Source organism: Anolis sagrei, chromosome 4, assembly GCF_037176765.1.
Source record: "Anolis sagrei isolate rAnoSag1 chromosome 4, rAnoSag1.mat, whole genome shotgun sequence".
NCBI lineage: Eukaryota > Metazoa > Chordata > Lepidosauria > Squamata > Dactyloidae > Anolis > Anolis sagrei.
The window spans coordinates 21688397-21706835 of NC_090024.1; the positions used below are offsets into that span (position 1 = coordinate 21688397).

The 18439-nt window shown below is 38.4% G+C and overlaps 1 protein-coding gene across 3 annotated transcripts in view; it reads right to left on the reverse strand.

The window, feature by feature from the left end:
• COL14A1 (collagen type XIV alpha 1 chain) overlaps positions 1 to 18439 on the reverse strand; it is a 143943-nt gene that overhangs the window by 101673 nt on the left and 23831 nt on the right. For 2 of the 3 annotated variants that reach the window (XM_060775829.2, XM_060775830.2), the window contains exons 4-7: positions 17709 to 17852; positions 13730 to 13849; positions 1433 to 1588; positions 733 to 852 (exon numbers count right to left, since the gene is read on the reverse strand). In XM_060775829.2, the coding sequence (XP_060631812.2) occupies positions 733 to 852; positions 1433 to 1588; positions 13730 to 13849; positions 17709 to 17852 (540 nt within the window). The remainder of the gene's footprint in view (positions 1 to 732; positions 853 to 1432; positions 1589 to 13729; positions 13850 to 17708; positions 17853 to 18439) is intronic. The other variant, XM_060775831.2, reaches the window with a different exon arrangement.

An 18439-nucleotide genomic window follows, 5' to 3' on the forward strand; every position in this document is an offset into this window, starting at 1 on the left:
TTCTGCCTTATGAGGGAACAGAGTTGCCCCAATAGGCATGCAAGCAGATGGGGTGGGGTGTGTGTGGGGCTGCTCGCTAAGGAGGTACTACATAACTTCTTACACAAGTATGTAAAAGGACAGCTAGCAACATAAAACAGTTCTACTGCTATAATGCCTTAAGAGGATTAGATTTTCCATTCTCACCCTTTGTACATGGTATATGGCAATTGTGTTTTCTTAGGAAGGTAAGCACATTTAGACGTATTTGAGTCATTCGCAAAATATACTGTAATAATTAATAATTTTTATTTATGTATGTATTTACTTATGATATTTATAGCCGCCTTTCTCAGTCATACGGCGGCTCAAGGCGGGTTAAAGATTGGCATAATTCAATGTCAGGCATTCATAAAAGTGCCATTAAAAACAATCAATATTACCATATAAAACATATATAAAAACCATTAAAGCATATAATCATCAGTGTCATCTTGTTAAAAACATTATCCAGTAATATTGTCTGGCCATTCTATGTCCATCATTAATAGTTTCGTGTTATCTATTCCACTGCATTCTTCAAAGCTTGCTCAAAGAGCCAGGTCTTTACTTTTTTCGGAAAGTCAAGAGGGAGGGGGTCAATCTAATATTCCTGGGGGAGGAGTTCCAGAGCCGGGGGGCCACCACTGAGAAGGCTCTGTCCTTTGTCTCTTCCACTTGCCTCTCTTTGCAGCTTGAGGCAGGGTACCATACCTGTTAAGGTGTTTCCACCCTTATAGGGTAAATTTCGCACAGCATCCAATACAGCATCTTTTGTACTATAGGCATTCAAATGCCATTCTATTCGTGGGTCACCACTGTATTGTGCAAGGCCTAGGGAAAAAAGGAGCATGTCACGTAAGTTTACAAAGAAACATAGAGTCAGAAAGGAACTATAAGGGCCATGAAATCCAACCTCTGCCATGCATGAATATACACTAGAAGCACTCTCAGCAGATGGCCATCCATCCTTCATTCAAAGACCTCTAGAGAAGGAGACTTCATCAGACTCCAAGGCAGCATGTTCCACTCCCAAACAGCACTTATTGTCAGACAGTTCTTCAAAAAATTTAGGTGAAGTCTCTTTCCTTGTATTTTGAATTCATTGCTCCATGTCTATGTAGCAGGCTCCCCGCTATCTATGACATTTTTTCAAATGCTTAAACAAGGTTATTATGTTACCTTTTAGTTTTAATTTTCAATTAGTGAATGTCAGCATTAGGCTACAGAATCTGCACATCAAGAGAACTAGTAACTACAAGGGGCGAGAATGAGACCAATGCCCTCTAAATAAGAAAGTGAGACATTGACAATTGTTTATACTTCAGACTCTTACGTTTGCTGTCTTCTGTACAAGTAATAAGAAAAAGAAGACATAATGGGTTGAGTGTTACCGTCCATTTTGAAAGCTTACCTATCCTTGTTTTCTCTGAACCCACGTTGAAGGCTGCGACCAGATTCTCCAGGAAAAGCCGGACAAGCCTGAAGTTGAATCTGCCAATGCTCCAGGAACCATCAACCAGGATCACTATATCTGCAATTGCTGGAGTTGTGCATTTAAATTGATTCTCTGTCAATAACAAGAGCAAGTGACAGATTTCATGCGGTGAACATTTTGCAACACACGTTTGTTTTAATTTTGTTTTTGGAAGTATTTTACATTTGAAAATATGATAAAAAAAATTCCAAAGAAGAAAAGATGAAAATATCTCCTGGGGTTTCTAGAACTTACTGGGAGTGTATAAAGAGTCATAATGCAGTCTGAATATTGGATATTTGATAGGAGTGCCTATAATTTTTTTGACTGTATCAGAAAGTAAAAAAGGATACCCATTTAACTTAAAATTTTGAAACATTAGTTCATATCATGGATCCCAAGTAATGAAGGCAAAGATGTCTAATATAAAACAGGAACTGATTTGAAAGAAGCAAGTAATCACCTATTAAAAACACAAGTAAAACATGAATAAACTCTTCAGTATGTGCACAGCTGTTATCATATGACATAACAAACAAATATGAGTAATGAAAAGCACAAGAGTAAGGAAATATGAACACAAATAACCATTATTTTGGCACTTAATAAAACCTGCAAAATGCAACATTGAGACTACAATATTAAAATAAGATTATTTAAAAAAACAACACTGAAAGCAATCTGATGTGCAGAAGGGCGTTGAGAATGGGAGGCAATCGCTGCAAATCTTTTATCACAAATTATCTAAATTCTTTAAGCAACAGTAATTGGTTATCAACAATGCAAGCACATAATGTCAGCACAGAAAGCTATATAGTACAACATAGGTAATAACAGAAGACCTGCTTGTACATGCACAGTTGTGGTTAGGATACAACATAAAATTCTTCTGGTAGAAGGACAAGAAAAATGACCTAATTTTCACAATCCAGTGGAGGCATGCTATGTTGAAGCGGAAAGGTAGAGTTAATAAATACCACAAGCATGAAAATGAGACTTGAGCAAATTCCATTCATTGCGAACTAGCTAAGCAAAATCACTGAAAAACAATGAGCAACCACTTACACTGTCACACAATCCTAAGTACAAAGGGATGTCCGTTAGGAACTTGTGGTTGCTCCTTCCATGTCATTGGGATGATGAATTTGGTCCAGGCTTTATTTAGCCTGAGCTATACAAGGCACCCAATTATCTCAGAATAGGCTCTACCACCCTGGATAACTCTCTCAAGTTTAGAGTAAAACATAGGGACACGTTAAGTTCTTGTGGGTTTTTTTGGGCTATATGGCCATGTTCTAGAGGCATTTTCTCCTGACATTTAGGGACACATTTATTGAGACCCATTTATTGGACCATTATATGGGAACCATCAATTGCCATTACTAATGTGATTTAATTATGACAAAAGAATAATTTTTGCATAAAACATTAATCCAGTTGGGTCTCCCTGACTCTACAGGTCCTCCTGAGACTACAATTCAAACCATGGTATTCATTGGGAGGGCAAACACCTTGATCATGATGCACCTTTGATGGAAGAGGGATCTGAAAAGAGCTTTTGTTAGTAACCTAATGGTACACACTGAATTCCCTTCCCCTTGTTTCAATATAGTAAAGGTAAAGCTTTCCCTTTGATATTAAGTCTAGTCGTGTCCAACTCTGGAGGGTGGTCCACATCTCCATTTCTAAGTCAAGGAGCTGGCATTGTTCGTAGACACCACCAAGGTCATGTGGCCAGCATGACTGCATGGAGTGCCATTACCTTCCTGCCAAGCGGTACCTATTGAACTATTCACATTTGCATGTTTTTGAACTGCTAGGTTGGCAGAAGCTGGGGCTAACAAAGGGAGCTGACCCCATCTGCAAATTCGAACTGCCAACCTTTCACTCAGCAAGTTCTGCAGCTTAGCGGTTTAACCTGCTGCGCCATCGTGGCCCCTAATAATTTCTATGTAGAGTGTAATATTTTGTTTTGTTTTGATTTTTGGAGGAGTATTGTAGCACATAAACACTAGATGGATGGGATTCAAGTTTTGTATAAACAAACAAACCCACGTAGACACTTCTCACAATAGTGAGAAATTGATTCAAGTAAAAAATTACTTGTACTCATGTAATTAGGAGTGAAATGGTTTAAACTGAACTACCCTGAATCAACTGAATTATGAACTGACATCTTAAATTCCAGACCTTCCCATTGCACATTTTCCATTCATACTGACTCTGAAGTTCACTTGAAATCCTGTCACAAAAAAAAAATCGCTTCTGAGCAAGCTTTTTATTTTGCATGTACTAAAGATTATAGCAAATAAACAATGCAATTAATTATGTAACATTGATTTGGTTATATGAAATCCATCAACAAGAGAACTGACTGCAATTGCATTTCTCACAATCCTTTATTTCAATACTACTATCATAATAAAGCAAATCATTATTCAATTTCATAGAAATTATATTGAAGTGGTTAGTGGCTTGGTTCTCCATTTTACTCTGCTTCCACAGAAGTCTGGAGCATGTATAATTCTTCACACGTGCAATCAATGCGTTCAAAGCTTCAGCTCATAGAACATCTGCTGCTTCTGTACAGCCTCTAAACCTACAATGTTTGTTTTTCTCCTAACACTTGAACTTATCACCATGTGTTGAACGTTCCTAAAATGGAATGACAACAGTGAGAGGTTTAAAAATCAAAACACTCATGCAGTTATTGTGCCAATAAAATGCTCAATGCAAGAACAATAACAGTGGAGAGCATGCAATAAAATCCACATGAAAAAGGTAATGCACTCAAGCAAAAATGCATTTTAGATAATAAAGATTGTCTGCTATCACCACATACTGTCAATCTTTGGCCATATCCACAGATAGCAATGATGACTATCTGTGGTTGGAAGGTTGGAAGAGTATATCATATTGCTCCTTTCACTACTGCAGCATTTATGTATACAGTGGTTGCTGATGATGTGCAGGTCTGTTGGGTATGAAACTGGTCTGGGTTTTAGTCCAGATTTTAAAGCAAGGTATCCAAGGAGTTGAATCCTGTCTCAAAAATTGGTTCAGCATCTTTAAATTTCAGACTGAAATTCAGAGAAAATTCAATTAAATACTCCATTGACAACCACCAGCCACCAGACTACTCTATACACACTATATGCATAAAGTATGTATCTGTGTCTGCATGTTTTAAATTAATCTTGAGACAAAACTATAACTGAAATGTTCCAAGATATGATCACATAAAAAGGGAGCAGTCATTAAGTTTGCAATTTTCACAAAGAGGTGATTTCTTTATGTGCATACATGGGATGTACAGATGAAATATGTCATGGTATTTTTTATGAAATGGTCATACTAACCTTACTAAGAATTTTGTTAGCAGTCATCAATTTCATTTCTACAACTATTTTGTTATTTTGTACTAAGTACAGCATGCTCTCGGTATCATTAACTAAGTTTCCAACAAAGAATAACTCAACCTAAAATAGGGTCATTCTCTTTGCCCTGCTCTACTTAACCGCCCTTCCCACTTCAATCCATTCTTTATGTAAAAGTTATAGGCAGTGATTATTTCAAAGACAGGTGAAAAGCATCCAAACTAATTTTGTAAAAATGAAACAAAAAGTGTATTGGTAGAACTCATGCAACTTTGTGGTCAGCCAATGTTACTAAGAGAACATTAGGTTGCAGAAGATTCATTAGGAGTTTTGGACTTTACAATTTCAGCTACTACTATGAAGTGAAATTTGGCCATAACCTCAGACCTATCAACTACAAATTGTATCATCTCACTTAGGTATCAGCTGCCAATTGAGACCACTCAAATACTTCCTAGGCACTCCAACTCAGACAGCAGAACAAAAAAGACTGAAAAGAGAAAAGAAGGATTGGAATGCAGCCACAAATTCCAGTCCATCAACAGTAGTTTGAACAGAGACAATGGCTTCCTGGTGCACTACACGTATTATAACGCTAACAACAACAACAACAACAACAACAACAACTTTATTTTTGTATCCCACCACCATCTCTCCGAAGGGACTTAGGGTGGCTTGAATGTGGACCAAGCCCAATCAAACAGAGTTAAAATATACACAATAAAAATGCATACACAACATCATAAAAACATAATAAAACATAATTCATCATACAACAACCAGTAGCCGAACGACATTTCAAAACTAAGGGATGAGGCAAAGGTTTGTGCAACACAACTGCAAGGACCAGGCTGATAGAGAAATGCAAGAGCCAGATAATAAGTTAGGACTGGAAGGGCCAAGTCGAATTAGTGTTCTGCAACTACAGGGGCAGGGACAATAGTAAAGTGCAAGAGCTGAAAATTAAGTTATGGATAGAAGAGCCGATTCATCTAATAAAGTCGATTAATCAAAAATCATTAATTAATCAAATCAAACCAATTGATTATTGGCCAGCTTATCACACATCCTTTGTGGTTACTAACCAACATCACAACATCTTCCAACAACTCCCTCCACCATTCTGTAGTCTACCCTTCATGGCTTCAGTCAACATTTTCCATCTTGTCTTTCCCCCCCAATGACAATGTTAAAACTCAACTTCTCACCTCATCACCATACTCACTTAAAGGGTATGACATGGGGCTACGAAGTGGAGTCCACGACATGCGACTGTGGAGAAGAGCAAACCACAAACCTTTACTACAATGCAGCCTGAGCCCTGCCATATGCACAACAGAGGACCTTCTCATAGCAACACCAGAGGTACTTGAAGTGGCCAGCTTCTGGTCAAAGGAAATTTAGTGTAATGCCAAGTTCTTAACTTTGTTTGTGGTTTTTCTATACATTATAACTGTATTCTCAATTCTCTTCTGACACGATAAATAAAAAACCATACTCACACATTTTGCATTTCTTTGGCTATTCACAAACATTTGCATATAAAATATCTGTTCCTAGGCACTTTGTTCCATGTATCTGAGAGAGTAGGCTTAGTCAATTACCAGTATCTTTTTCTCTCAGTTAGACTCAAGATGCTACAAGTTTCCTTTGCAGATTGATATTCCAGATTAACATGGCTATATCTTTGTATTCTAACATCCATTGTTAAGGCCTTCTACATAGTGTGCCTAATTAAATTTGTACCCTGTGCTTTGAACTTTATTTAATAATAAATCATCCTTGGCTACAAGACATTATTGCTGCTGCAATGCAAGTTCACTATTTTGTTGGCCATGTTCCAAATATATTGTGTGATTTTTTTTTTTGGCAATAATTAAAAGCAAAAGTCTCCTTGGAACAAAAGCCACATCTGCCTTCTGCTGTTTTTGATTAATGTTTCTCCTCCTTAGTTTTCTTTTAAATTGTTTTGTTAGTGAATATTTAACTAAAACTTTAGATTGTGAGTTTGGCAGACAATATAAAATAAAATAATGTTAGTCCTCTTGATCAGTAAAGTTAGTATGGAAAGGTTGATAAGCAACTTGCCCCAGGTATATACACCAGTTAAGTGCTGCAAAATGGTGATATATTCTACAGAATTAGACATGTTGAAAGGTAGTGAAATGAAACTGAGACATTTAAATAGTTTTTTAACCAACATCTAGGCAAATATTCGCTTGCATGATATACTTGTTATTTGCTAGAACTTTGATCTAGGCCTTACCCACCGCACCTCAGGCCACTGCACTTCTGGAGTCCCTGGCCTCCACTGGATGTAAATATTTTATATTTTATATTGATATTTAAAAAAAACCGTGAAACAGTGAGTCCGCTAAAAGTGAACCTGAAGTAGCGAGGGAACACTGTATTAGTAGATTTATTGTAATGATAAATACAGTGGGCCCTTGATATCTGCTGGGGTTTGCTTCTAGGACCCCCACCTCACCATGGACACCAAAATCCATGAAGACTCCAGTCCCATTATATATAATGGTGCTGTAAAATGGTATTCCTTATATTAAAAATAAAGAAATAAAACTTTTTCAAGGTGTGAATTGTTGAATTCATGGATGCAGAAGTTATGACTACTTTAGGCCAACCGTATGCAGAGGGATCTTGTAGCACCTTGGAGACCAAGTGAGAGAATGAAGATGCAGCATAAGCTTTTGTGGGCTTAATCTCTTTCTTCTAAACATAGAATGGACTAGTGCAGTGGTTCTCAACCTGGGGTCCCCAGATGTTTTTGGCCTACAACTCCCAGAAATCCTAACAGCTGGTAAACTAGCTGGGATTTCTGGGAGTTGTAGGCCAAAAACATCTGGGGACCCCAGGTTGAGAACCACTGGACTAGTGTCTAGAAATGACCTTTATGAGCAGACTGTATGACTAGCCGTAATAATGCAAAATCTATGGATACGGTGAAAACGCAATGAGTGCAGTTTTAACCAAGGTATCTGTACCTGGGCAAGTGAAGAGACCAATGAAGTATTTTTACTCCATCCTGATGAATTTGATGCTTTCCTTGGAGTAGAACTGATTTAAGATATTTATTGATGAATTATAAATGTTGAGCTAATTCCTGAATGGGACTTATGAACACAGAAAATGTGAATCTACTTTACTTTTTAGCACAGACTTTAAAGGAACTATCCATACTGCTGAAGTTATTTAGGGAAGTGGTTCTTAACCTGTGGGCCATGGACCACCCATGGGCCACGAGAAAGAAAATCTGGTCCACGAGCCTTCTTCCTCTTTATTTTTAAATTTTTGCTCCTTTCACGCTGCCTGCCACTCCTTCCCTGTCCCCAACCATGGCATATGTTTTGTATCAGAAACTAGAGCTGATGTGGTCTAGCCAATGCAATTTTCGGAATCAGGACTCCAAACCAAATCTAAAGTTGACCAAAAACTGATTCGTAACCCTTTTGGTACTAATGTTGGTGAGTGGTCCCTGATCAAAGTGGTCTCTGGTCAAAAAAAGGTTGGGAACTTCTGATTTAGGGATAGGATTCCTTTAAGATAAATCATTTAAAATTCAGGCTAAAACCCCAGCAAATTCAGTGTTGCACTGACATCTAGACCACTAGTCATCTCTACTCCCAACATGGAAACAATGGAAGCAAATAATTTTCTTGGTGTCTGATTTTTAGGCTTTTTTTCTGGAATTAATTGGGGTGGTGAATAAGAAAATTGTATTGGATAGACTATATCTGCTGTAGTTGCTTAGATATGGTTATCATGCTTTTCTACAGATGAGCAGGGCATATGTTCTGTATCTCAAAAACTAGAGCCAACAGGGGAAATGGGTGCCACTTTTGGAATCAGCAGATCAAATACAACCAGAAACAAGGCTAACATTTGAGGCACCAAAATAGACGTTGGTCAGTGAATCCAAGGTAGGAGGAAGTACCTTTTCACCTGAAAAATAACACAGGATAAAGTTTTGCCTTTCCCCCCCAGTGATACCTTCTCCAACCAGATCACTCTCTACTGCCACCACTCCATAAACAACTTAAGGAAACAGGTGTCAGGAGTTACAGTGACATGCCTTCCTCATTAATTCTAGTAGGGAAAGCAGCTGTGCAAACCTCTGTCATACTTTTGTAACATATGTTCACTGTGGTTTTGTGACATGGACAACGGTGCAGAGTCCATTTTTTCTCCATGCACCTGCCTGGCATGTCATACTAGCATGTTTTAATGTGCCCAAAATGACAAGGTGTTATTTCATGATGTCTGATTTCGAGGTCATCTTTGCCCTTTCTTGCACTTTGGGAGGCTTGGAAAGCTTTGGGGGTTATTCATGGTGGACCAAAATCCACAAAGAGATTCTATAAACACTGTTTATGATATTATGGTATTGGACACCATTTATGAGATGTGATTTTTCATACATGATATACATTTATTTCTATATATACCCCAAAATTGGCCTGGCTGAGTGCTTTTGGGGAAGTTTGGGGTTCCCAAGGACTATACACTGTGGATGCACTTTCCTCATCCCTGTCTAAACAATGAAGCACATCTTGCTGGTTAACCAGCATTGACTACAACTGCTCAGGGGCAAATAACTATGTCCAGCTGCCACTAATCAGAGAGTAGCCTCTAGCAAGAGTTTTGTACGTACATTATTGATCCAAAGCAAACTGAACTGTAGGAATGTGAAGAACATTAATATTCCCTTTCTTAATTTAAATTCTCAAGGATGTCGCAGTACTCAGAATACCCATTAAAGAGAAAGTGATGCAACATCATTGCATATTTTGCAAAATTTATGCCATTTGCACAGCTTTAAGCAATTTGCACAAATACATGGATTCTTCTGGAGCAGAACCACATGTCGTTCTCTTGCATGTGCTTCCTTTGAGGACAATCCTGGCATAATTTATTCAATAGTGTGTTTTCAACTGCTTTCTGCTTATTGTATAGATTCTCATATAATCTATTATACAGGATTTCTAATTTCATAGGGCCAGGGCACTGTGAATTCGTACCAACTGTAAAAAAAAATGCCTAGCTATACGACTGACCTTCTCTCCTTCCCTGCAGTTCAAATACCTAGAGGGCAGGCAGGTGTGTCAAAACTATGGCAGGCATTTCAGGTGGGATAATGTCATAGTTTATCACATGGCTCCTATTCTGAGGAAAAGCTGTAATAGGTTTATCTACCTAAAAGAGATGAGCCTGTCTAAAAAGATGGAAAGGTATAAAATAGGGCATTTCAGTTGTGGTGGTTCTGTCACTTTCCTATAAAGAGAGGCTACACTTTGTCTCCATTCACACCCTCCATCTGACAGCGTCAATAGTCATTGGCACTTCATGACTTGCTAACAACAGATTAATTAAACCTGACAACATTCTTGTGAGGCAAGTATTATCATGCACTTTAAAACACAGGACCGTAAGCTGACTCCAACCTTCCATAGCAAGTTGGGAACTTAAATTAGATATTTGGCTTAAGGGATAAGTGTATTTTTTTTCTTTTTACTCCAAACTGAGGAACTCGGAGTGATGGATCTTTTTCATGGTGGGGAGAAAGCTTTTTTATTCCTTGGGAGGGGGGCAGATTTTCTACCAAAATGAACTGTGGGTGTCCATATCTCTCTCTAGTGGAAATTTGCTTGCCTTTGAATCCTTAAAAACAAAAGGCAATTCTCATGTTGACAGTCCCTTTCCCACGATTTAAGCATGTGAATTTGGGAAACATCTCAAGCTGCAGACAAGGCTTGGGGGGGGGGGGGGGGAGATGACTCAAATGATATGACAATGACAAATTACTTCAGATAACTTTACTGGCAATGTATGAAAAAAAGCAAAGATTTCTGAAAATCTAAATACAGAAGGAAACTTTACCCCTTTCACTTACGATGTAAACCTGGGAAAATTGAGATTCCAAAATCTTAAAGCTGAAAATTGTGATAGATTTTTATGAGACTGTTTGGTCTTCATACTGTAAATTACTGCTAACAAGAATTTAACTGCTTTAGAATGGCATTTCATTCAAAATAATAGTGTTCACCTAAACACATAGTAAGCAGATTCTTCTTCTGACACACAAGTGTATCAACCACTCTGAAAATGGCACAATTCTCACAATAAACTCACAATAAACACTTGCTTGAATACAGGAAAGTATGAGACAATTGAGCATATCGCTTCTCAAATGCATACACTTGCTGGCTGCAGCTGAATGGGCAATCTACTATCCTTTTCTAATCCTGATCATGTCAACAGCAGAGTAGCAAAGTGCAAGGGCAGAGGTATTCACTGTATCTGATTGTGATCCCCAGATTGACATCTCTGGCCCATCATGTATTTGGATATCAGCCAGCAAGCCAACACCTTAAATCAAGAAATAGCTTCCTAAGATCTACATGAACACCTGAGCAAGCGAGAGTCCAAAAGTGGCAGGCTAAAACCCGGAACCTCAATCAGTGGCTGATACCAGATGAGAGACAGAAGACTGGGTAACCTGGAATGTGCTGAACAGATTGTGCTCAGGGACCATAAGATGCAGAACCAACCTTAAGAAATGAGGCTACAAAGTGAAGTCTACGACATACAAGTGAGGAGAAGAACAAATCCAGACCACCTATTACAATGCAAACTGAGCCGTTCCACATGTACAATGGAGGACTTCCTCACAGCGACACCAGAGGTACTCCAAGTGGCCAGCTTCTGATCAAAGGACATTTAGCATAATGTCAAGTTCTGAACTTTGTGTTTTAAAATACATTATAATTGTACACTCAATTTGCTTCTGACATGATAAATAAATAAATCCTTATCACGATGCATTTGGGAACACACTATTGGAGTTATTATATGAGCACTTAAAATACAACCTCCTTTGTTAATGAAATGAGCAGAGGGAGGAGGCAATTGACACATGGACCCAAGCAAGATGCAATGTGGGTCTGAAGAGGGAGTATCAGTGGAAAAAAAGAAAGAGTTGCCCCATAAAAAAAAAAATCTGAATTCCAAATGAAAATTACCTTCATTGCACATATTTCTACCATTCCAGGTAGTTCCTTCGCCTGTCTCTTTCCCTTGAATGCCTAAACTGTATTGCTAACTTTTGTGAGTTATGGCAGTTCTAGAAATTGGGGACTGAAGCAAAATTTAATTGGGGGGGGGGGAGGAGAGAGAATTCTTGTTTTGTGAAGATCTAAGCATCTTGGGCTATACACGTATGCTGGACCACTCCAACAACCACCATGTCAGACTACACAGAGAAGCCGCTGAAATCCACAAGCATGTGGACAATTTCAACAGAAAGGAGGAGACCATGAAAATGAACAAAATCTGGCTACCAGTATTAAAAAACTCTAAAATTACAACAGCAAAACAGCAGAGAGGAAACAACCATGCACATCTTAACACTTCTCAACAAAAATTTGCTCCAGGCTCAGCCAGGCCTTCAAATGCTAATGAAGGTGGTCAGCTGAAACATTCACACCTAGCTCCAGCAGAGAAGAGCTTTTTGCCCCACCGCAGTCATTCCACAGATATATAAACCCATTTTCCTAATTCCAATAGACCTCACTACCTCTGAGGATGCTTGCCATAGATGCAGGCGAAACGTCAGGAGAAAATGCCTCTAGAACATGGCCATATAGCCCGAAAAAACCCACAAGAACCATACACGTATTGTTTGCTCCTTACTGTGTACCACATGGTGATTCGACCTTTGATGGGATTAGCATTCACTTAGGGGCAAACGTATGATAGCTGGGACCCTACGCTAGTTGCGCAATGCATGTCAGATTAATAAAGGAAACGTGCGCGAGACAGCAGAGCAAGTGAGAGACACCACTGAGAAAGGATAGCAGTGAAGTAATTTAACTCAGAAGGGACAGGATAAGGGTGAGGTGATGTAACAGTATTCCTCCCCCTCCTTTTCATCCTTCCTTCCATTAGTCATCTTTCCCCCCCTCCTTTTTATCCTTCCTTCCATTGCGACAACTCCACCACAGCTGCATCTCTCACTTGGTGCACTCACTGGCACACGTGTTCCCCTAATTCAGACCCGCATTGCACAAGCAGCGTAACATAGGGTCCCAGCTATGATATTATTGCCCACTCAGGTTCAGAGAAAGGGGAAATTCATCTTCACAATTATTTTGCTTTGTTTAGAAACAAAAAGGAAAGGAAAACTCTGGAATAATAGCTATGGCCCTTTCTCTGCTGCACTGACTGCAGTTTCTAAAATAAAATTCATGTTTGACCCCCTAACCATAATTTTGGCAGTAGCCTTGTCCATCTAATTTTGCCTGGGTTCTATCAGATTCCTGAGGGGAAAAAATGTATAGAGATATGCTGAATTTCATATCTGGCATTAATTTTCTGTTTTCCTTACCTTTCAATACAACGTTATAGTGGCTTCACTAGCAATTTCAGTAGCACAGCACACAAAGAGACCTTGTCATGTTCCCTCCCATCAACACCCCACACAGCCGAAAACACAATTGCCCCAGTTATGCACTTCTGTGAAAACAATGGCAGAAGGTGTGGGGTGGGAAGAGGCACAAGCATTCCTGAGAATCTGGACCCTAAAGTTATGAACATTATTGCCTTGTTCATTCATCTAAAATGTACACAGATCATAGAAGGTGAAGCAAAATACTTTAGCTATTGATGTGTCACATTGTTAAGTATAGTAATAGAAATATGTTAAAACAACATTTACTATGATTATTGTTTGCCAGGATAGTATCCTTACCCAAACTCCAAAAATACTTCAATGTTGTCTCTATTAGAGGATTCTGATATATTGTTTTTCATCCCTACCTCCCTGCACCCCACACATTCTGACCTTCTAGTTTTGGAAATTGAGTGCTTTCTGGATCCTCTGTTGGGGCAGTAGGCTTCCATTTACCTACATCTTTGACCTTGGGTTTGCCTGATGTTTCCTTCTTTTTCTCAATATCTTTAACTGCAAAAGTAAGAGGAGAAAGGTTATTGTTAAGACAATAAGACCTCCACATCTAAATATCATCATCAGGAAAAGAAACCAGGGACTCTGGGAAGTATTCCAAACAAACTGACTAAACATCTGGATGAAACTGCTTTAGGCAAGACTGCAACAATACAGTTGCAGTCTTGCTTGGAATATGCCACATTATCTGATGATACATCACTGATTTCTAGATTCATGTATAGAATTTGAATCACTTATGGCCTGCAATTTCAGTTAGTAGTGTCTATTAGAAATATGAAACAGAGAAACTGAGCTTCTTTAAGTAACATTTCTATATACTGCTTCATGAAACTATTTCTTCTGTATTTCAGGCATATTACAATGCACTTTTCTATTGTCTCCAATACTTGTTTATACAGAAATAAGAAAAGATACAACATCCATAGAATACAATTCAAATTAGAAACTATCTAAAAACAGTTGGGCATAGTGATCAAGAAGACAAAAGAGGGGAACAAAAAATTTAGTATTAAAGATTTTTCAAAATTTCACAATCATATTTATTTCAAAGGATATATGATGTCTTTCAGTTTAGGAATATCTTCCCGTTAAATCAGACACAGAAGCAGAAACTTTATACAAATTCACTTAGGAACAAACCCACTAGAATGGGATCTACTTCTGAGGGCGCATCCAGACAGGGCACAAAATGCGTGCCGTGCTGGATATTTGCGTGGGGCTTCCAGATGACACTCCATGCAAAACCGAATGCATTCGGCACAAAGCAGGAAAGCCCTGCTTTCTGCCGAAGTAATTTGATAGTGGATTAGATCCATGCCTTCTTGAAAAGCGCGAGTCTAACCCACTATGATTGCTGCCTCCTCAGAAATCCTGGATTTTTCTGCTGTCTGGAACTGCCTTGAGCCTCTGGGCTGGTTTCTGTGTGCAAACTTTCCCCGACCCACCCAGATTTATGCTGATCTAATTGAAGTCTACAAATTATGCATACAAAAACTCATCTTCCAACCTAAAGAAACTGTCATTATGAAATAACTTTAACCAGAACGATAAGCAAGATTAATATTGCAAGTACAGTGATGTCTGAACTAGTAATAAATCTTCTGACTCCATTTTATTTAAACTTGTAGCATATTTCCTCCCAAGATTTTGGTCAACTTCATGTTATATTTTTTTACAAGACTATTAAATGACAACATCAGAAGACCATTCCACTGCATGTGTAGATGGGAAATAATGTTTTATTTAAAAAATTCCTAAAACAAACATTTGCTTCAAATAAAAGCCAATCTAAGCTATCATAATAAAGTATGCAGCATATGTTCCAACTGTCCTGATTTGAGAAAGACAGTCCAAATTAATCCCGTGTCATCTCATTTTTTCAGCTGTGTTTAACATATTCCTCTCTCCTCCTCCTATATTTCCTCTTTGTCTTTAGTTTATTTCAGTTAATGCAAGCTGGACAAGGAAGAAGAGATGACCATTCTCTTAGGCCAGTGTTTCTCAAAATGTGCTCCTCCAGATGTTTTGGACTTTAGCTTCCACTATTCCCAGTAGCTGGTAAACTGGCTGGGATTTCTGAGAGCTGAAGTCAAAAACACTTGGAGGAGCACAACTTGAGAAACACTGTCTTAGGTAAACTATGAAGGCTAAGGCAAACTACTGTTTGTGTGTTAATAAGACTTGCCACACTGAGATATTGCTTGGCCACATCAGTTTTTATCAGTGAAATCTGCATGACTGTGGACAGGACACTGCAAATATCAGATTGGCAGGAGTAAGTGAAGAGTCATGGGCAAGTGGCACCAAACCAAAGCTGTCAGCAATGGTGATTGATACTAAATGACCAGTAAGGATTAATGGCATCACCAGTGACTGTGTCTACATTTCAGTATTTAGCCTGGAAACCTCAGGGCCTGAGACAATCCTGAACTAGCGACCCTAACTAGACCAGATAACTATACAGTGCCAATGAAAGCCCTGCAAAATATTTGTCATTTGTCCAAGTCATAAGGAAGAAAAATGATTCTTTAGATATCTAGAGATTTATTTTGATGGTCTCCTTATTTGTTCTTCATAAGACTAAACACAGTGAAGCAGTTCAGATTTTTCTTCCATCTCTTGTATCCTAAACTGTTTATCATTGTGAAGCCAATCTCTTTCATTTCTAAATTGTGAAAAACTAAATACAGTACAGCTGGCTTTCCACATCTGTGGGTTTGACTTATAATTATGACTCAAATCAACATGATTTTAAACCAGATTACTTTAATTGTATGGCAAGGACTAGATGGCCCATGTGGTCTCTTCCAACTCTATTATTCTATGATTCTATTATTCTATGATCGTGACACCTAAAGATACAGCTAAATACCAATAGCCTAAAGCATATTCATATTTTAAGAAAGAAAAGAAGGATTTTGCAACCCAATTATGCCTGATTTCATTTGAACAAGCCATTATGCTGTTACGGAGATCTAAGTCTCACTGCAGCCAATAAAAACACAGCAAAGTCAAAGAAGCTATATTTAAAATATACTGTAATCCTTAGATTTAAATCATGCTGTCAACCTTGTTTTTCCTGTAGGATTAAGCAACTCTACAAACAACCGCAGCTAATAATTCAGAGCCCGAAGCGACCATCAACGGTTTGCTCTTTAACTTTAAAGTAGCATGTGGTTTTGAAGATTGCTTAATCAGGGTGTTATAATAAATACAGACAGTTACACTCAGGAAAGGCTGCAAAGGAGTTTGGCAAAGATTCTTCATTAGAAAACATCATAAAACATGCTTACCCATGGACACAGAAATATACGTTGGGACTTGGCTGAATGAAGCAGTAATGGCATACCCTCCAACATTTCACAAATAATAACTGGCATACAAGTGTCACTACTAGCGAAAAGTATCTGGTGTTGCTACCAGCCCTATCTCTAGTTCAAGCTTGGAATTGAAGACAAGACACGGATTCCCCCAAATTGCCTCTCTCAATGAGGGCACTGTATATCCTCGGCAATGAAACTTGTGATATTCTTAGAAAAAATGTTTCAGTAGACAATTTTTGCCTTCCAAATATCAATTGCAAAGAAAACACCTTTAAGTGCAAAATGCAGCATGTGTCATAGCCTCTTTGACCAACTGAGAAAGCATATCTTGTAAATATATACTAGGGACGATATCTAGTTTGATCTCATTGCCTTTTCAACCAAACATGACTCTCGGCAAAACTGGCTGGTAAATACATGGCCAGCATGGTGGGGAAAAAACACTCCAAAACAGCCTCAGAGGTGACCAGATGCACTTGGCTGAACCTGCTATGGTACCACTTTGGCATCCACACAGTCTAGCTAGATTAAAACTGCATCAGTTCCACTGGACCATCCTTCACCCTGTGTGTTACTGATGCTTCTCCCAGCCAGAGTGTGAGATCCTGGTCATCACAAGCTCCCCATTCTCACAAGGTTAAAGACCTTGTAGATTCACAACTCCAGTAATTCCATGACATTCAAACAATACAGCTAAAGTGGTGTTAAACTGCATTAATTCAACAGTGTAGATGCACCCTAAGTGGATTCTGCTACAAGTCTAAAGGTCAACATTGTCCTGCTTCATTAGAATACCAAAAGCAGTCGAATTGCCAAACCCAGAGTCAGGCCCGTTATCTGAGGGCCTAATCCCACATCTCTATCCTTGATTATATTTTCTTTTTATGGAGTATATTTTCTCATCCTTGATCACAAAGCATTTTCTGTGTCACCAAACATAAGCAGGAACAACATTACAAATATTCAACTCAAATCAGGCTCCTTATAAAGCAAAGTTCTATCGGCTGTGGCAATAACAGGAGACAACTTACTTCGGAACTGGCCTTGAGCTGGCTTGCTTTCCTGATCTTTCGCAAAGGCAACAACCTGAACTGTATAGCTCTGATCGGGGATAAGACCTTGAATAATTGCTTTGTTTGCATTGTTTTGAAGAGTGAGCTCATTGGTTTTTCCACCTGCAAAAAAGAAGCAACATAAGTTTGCAGTTTTTACAAATAGTTTGTATATCTTTGCAATCTTATATTTTTAACAGCCACATAAATCCAAAATGAAACCATACAATAAAACATTTGACATGGAGTTATATCAAATAATAACAATAGACTATCCAGCAAACACTCCCAGCAAATAGACACCCTTTGCCTTTGCCTCCTTCCCCCCAGAAAGTTAAATCCTGAAGCAGTTAAAATCTCCTTTAACTCTTGCTTGAACAGGATTTGAGTGTCTATGTGTAATTTGGCAAAAGCTAAAATGAACCATTATTAAATCATGTGTACACATGTCTTCTTATTGAAGAATTACCTCTCATATATTACTTCCATCCACAGGCAATTGCCCTTCAGGTATCTAAACAATTTGGGATTCCTGTCAGCTTTGGTATAGCTGTCAGAAAGGAACTACAGTAGAATCATGATAAAATGCAAGAGCAGAAGGAAGCTAGAAACTATTGCCTGAAGAAAGGTTAGTATGTCAAAAACAAATGTTATCGCACAACATGGAATATTTTTGTTTTGCATTCAAACATAATCTTTCTATTTGCATT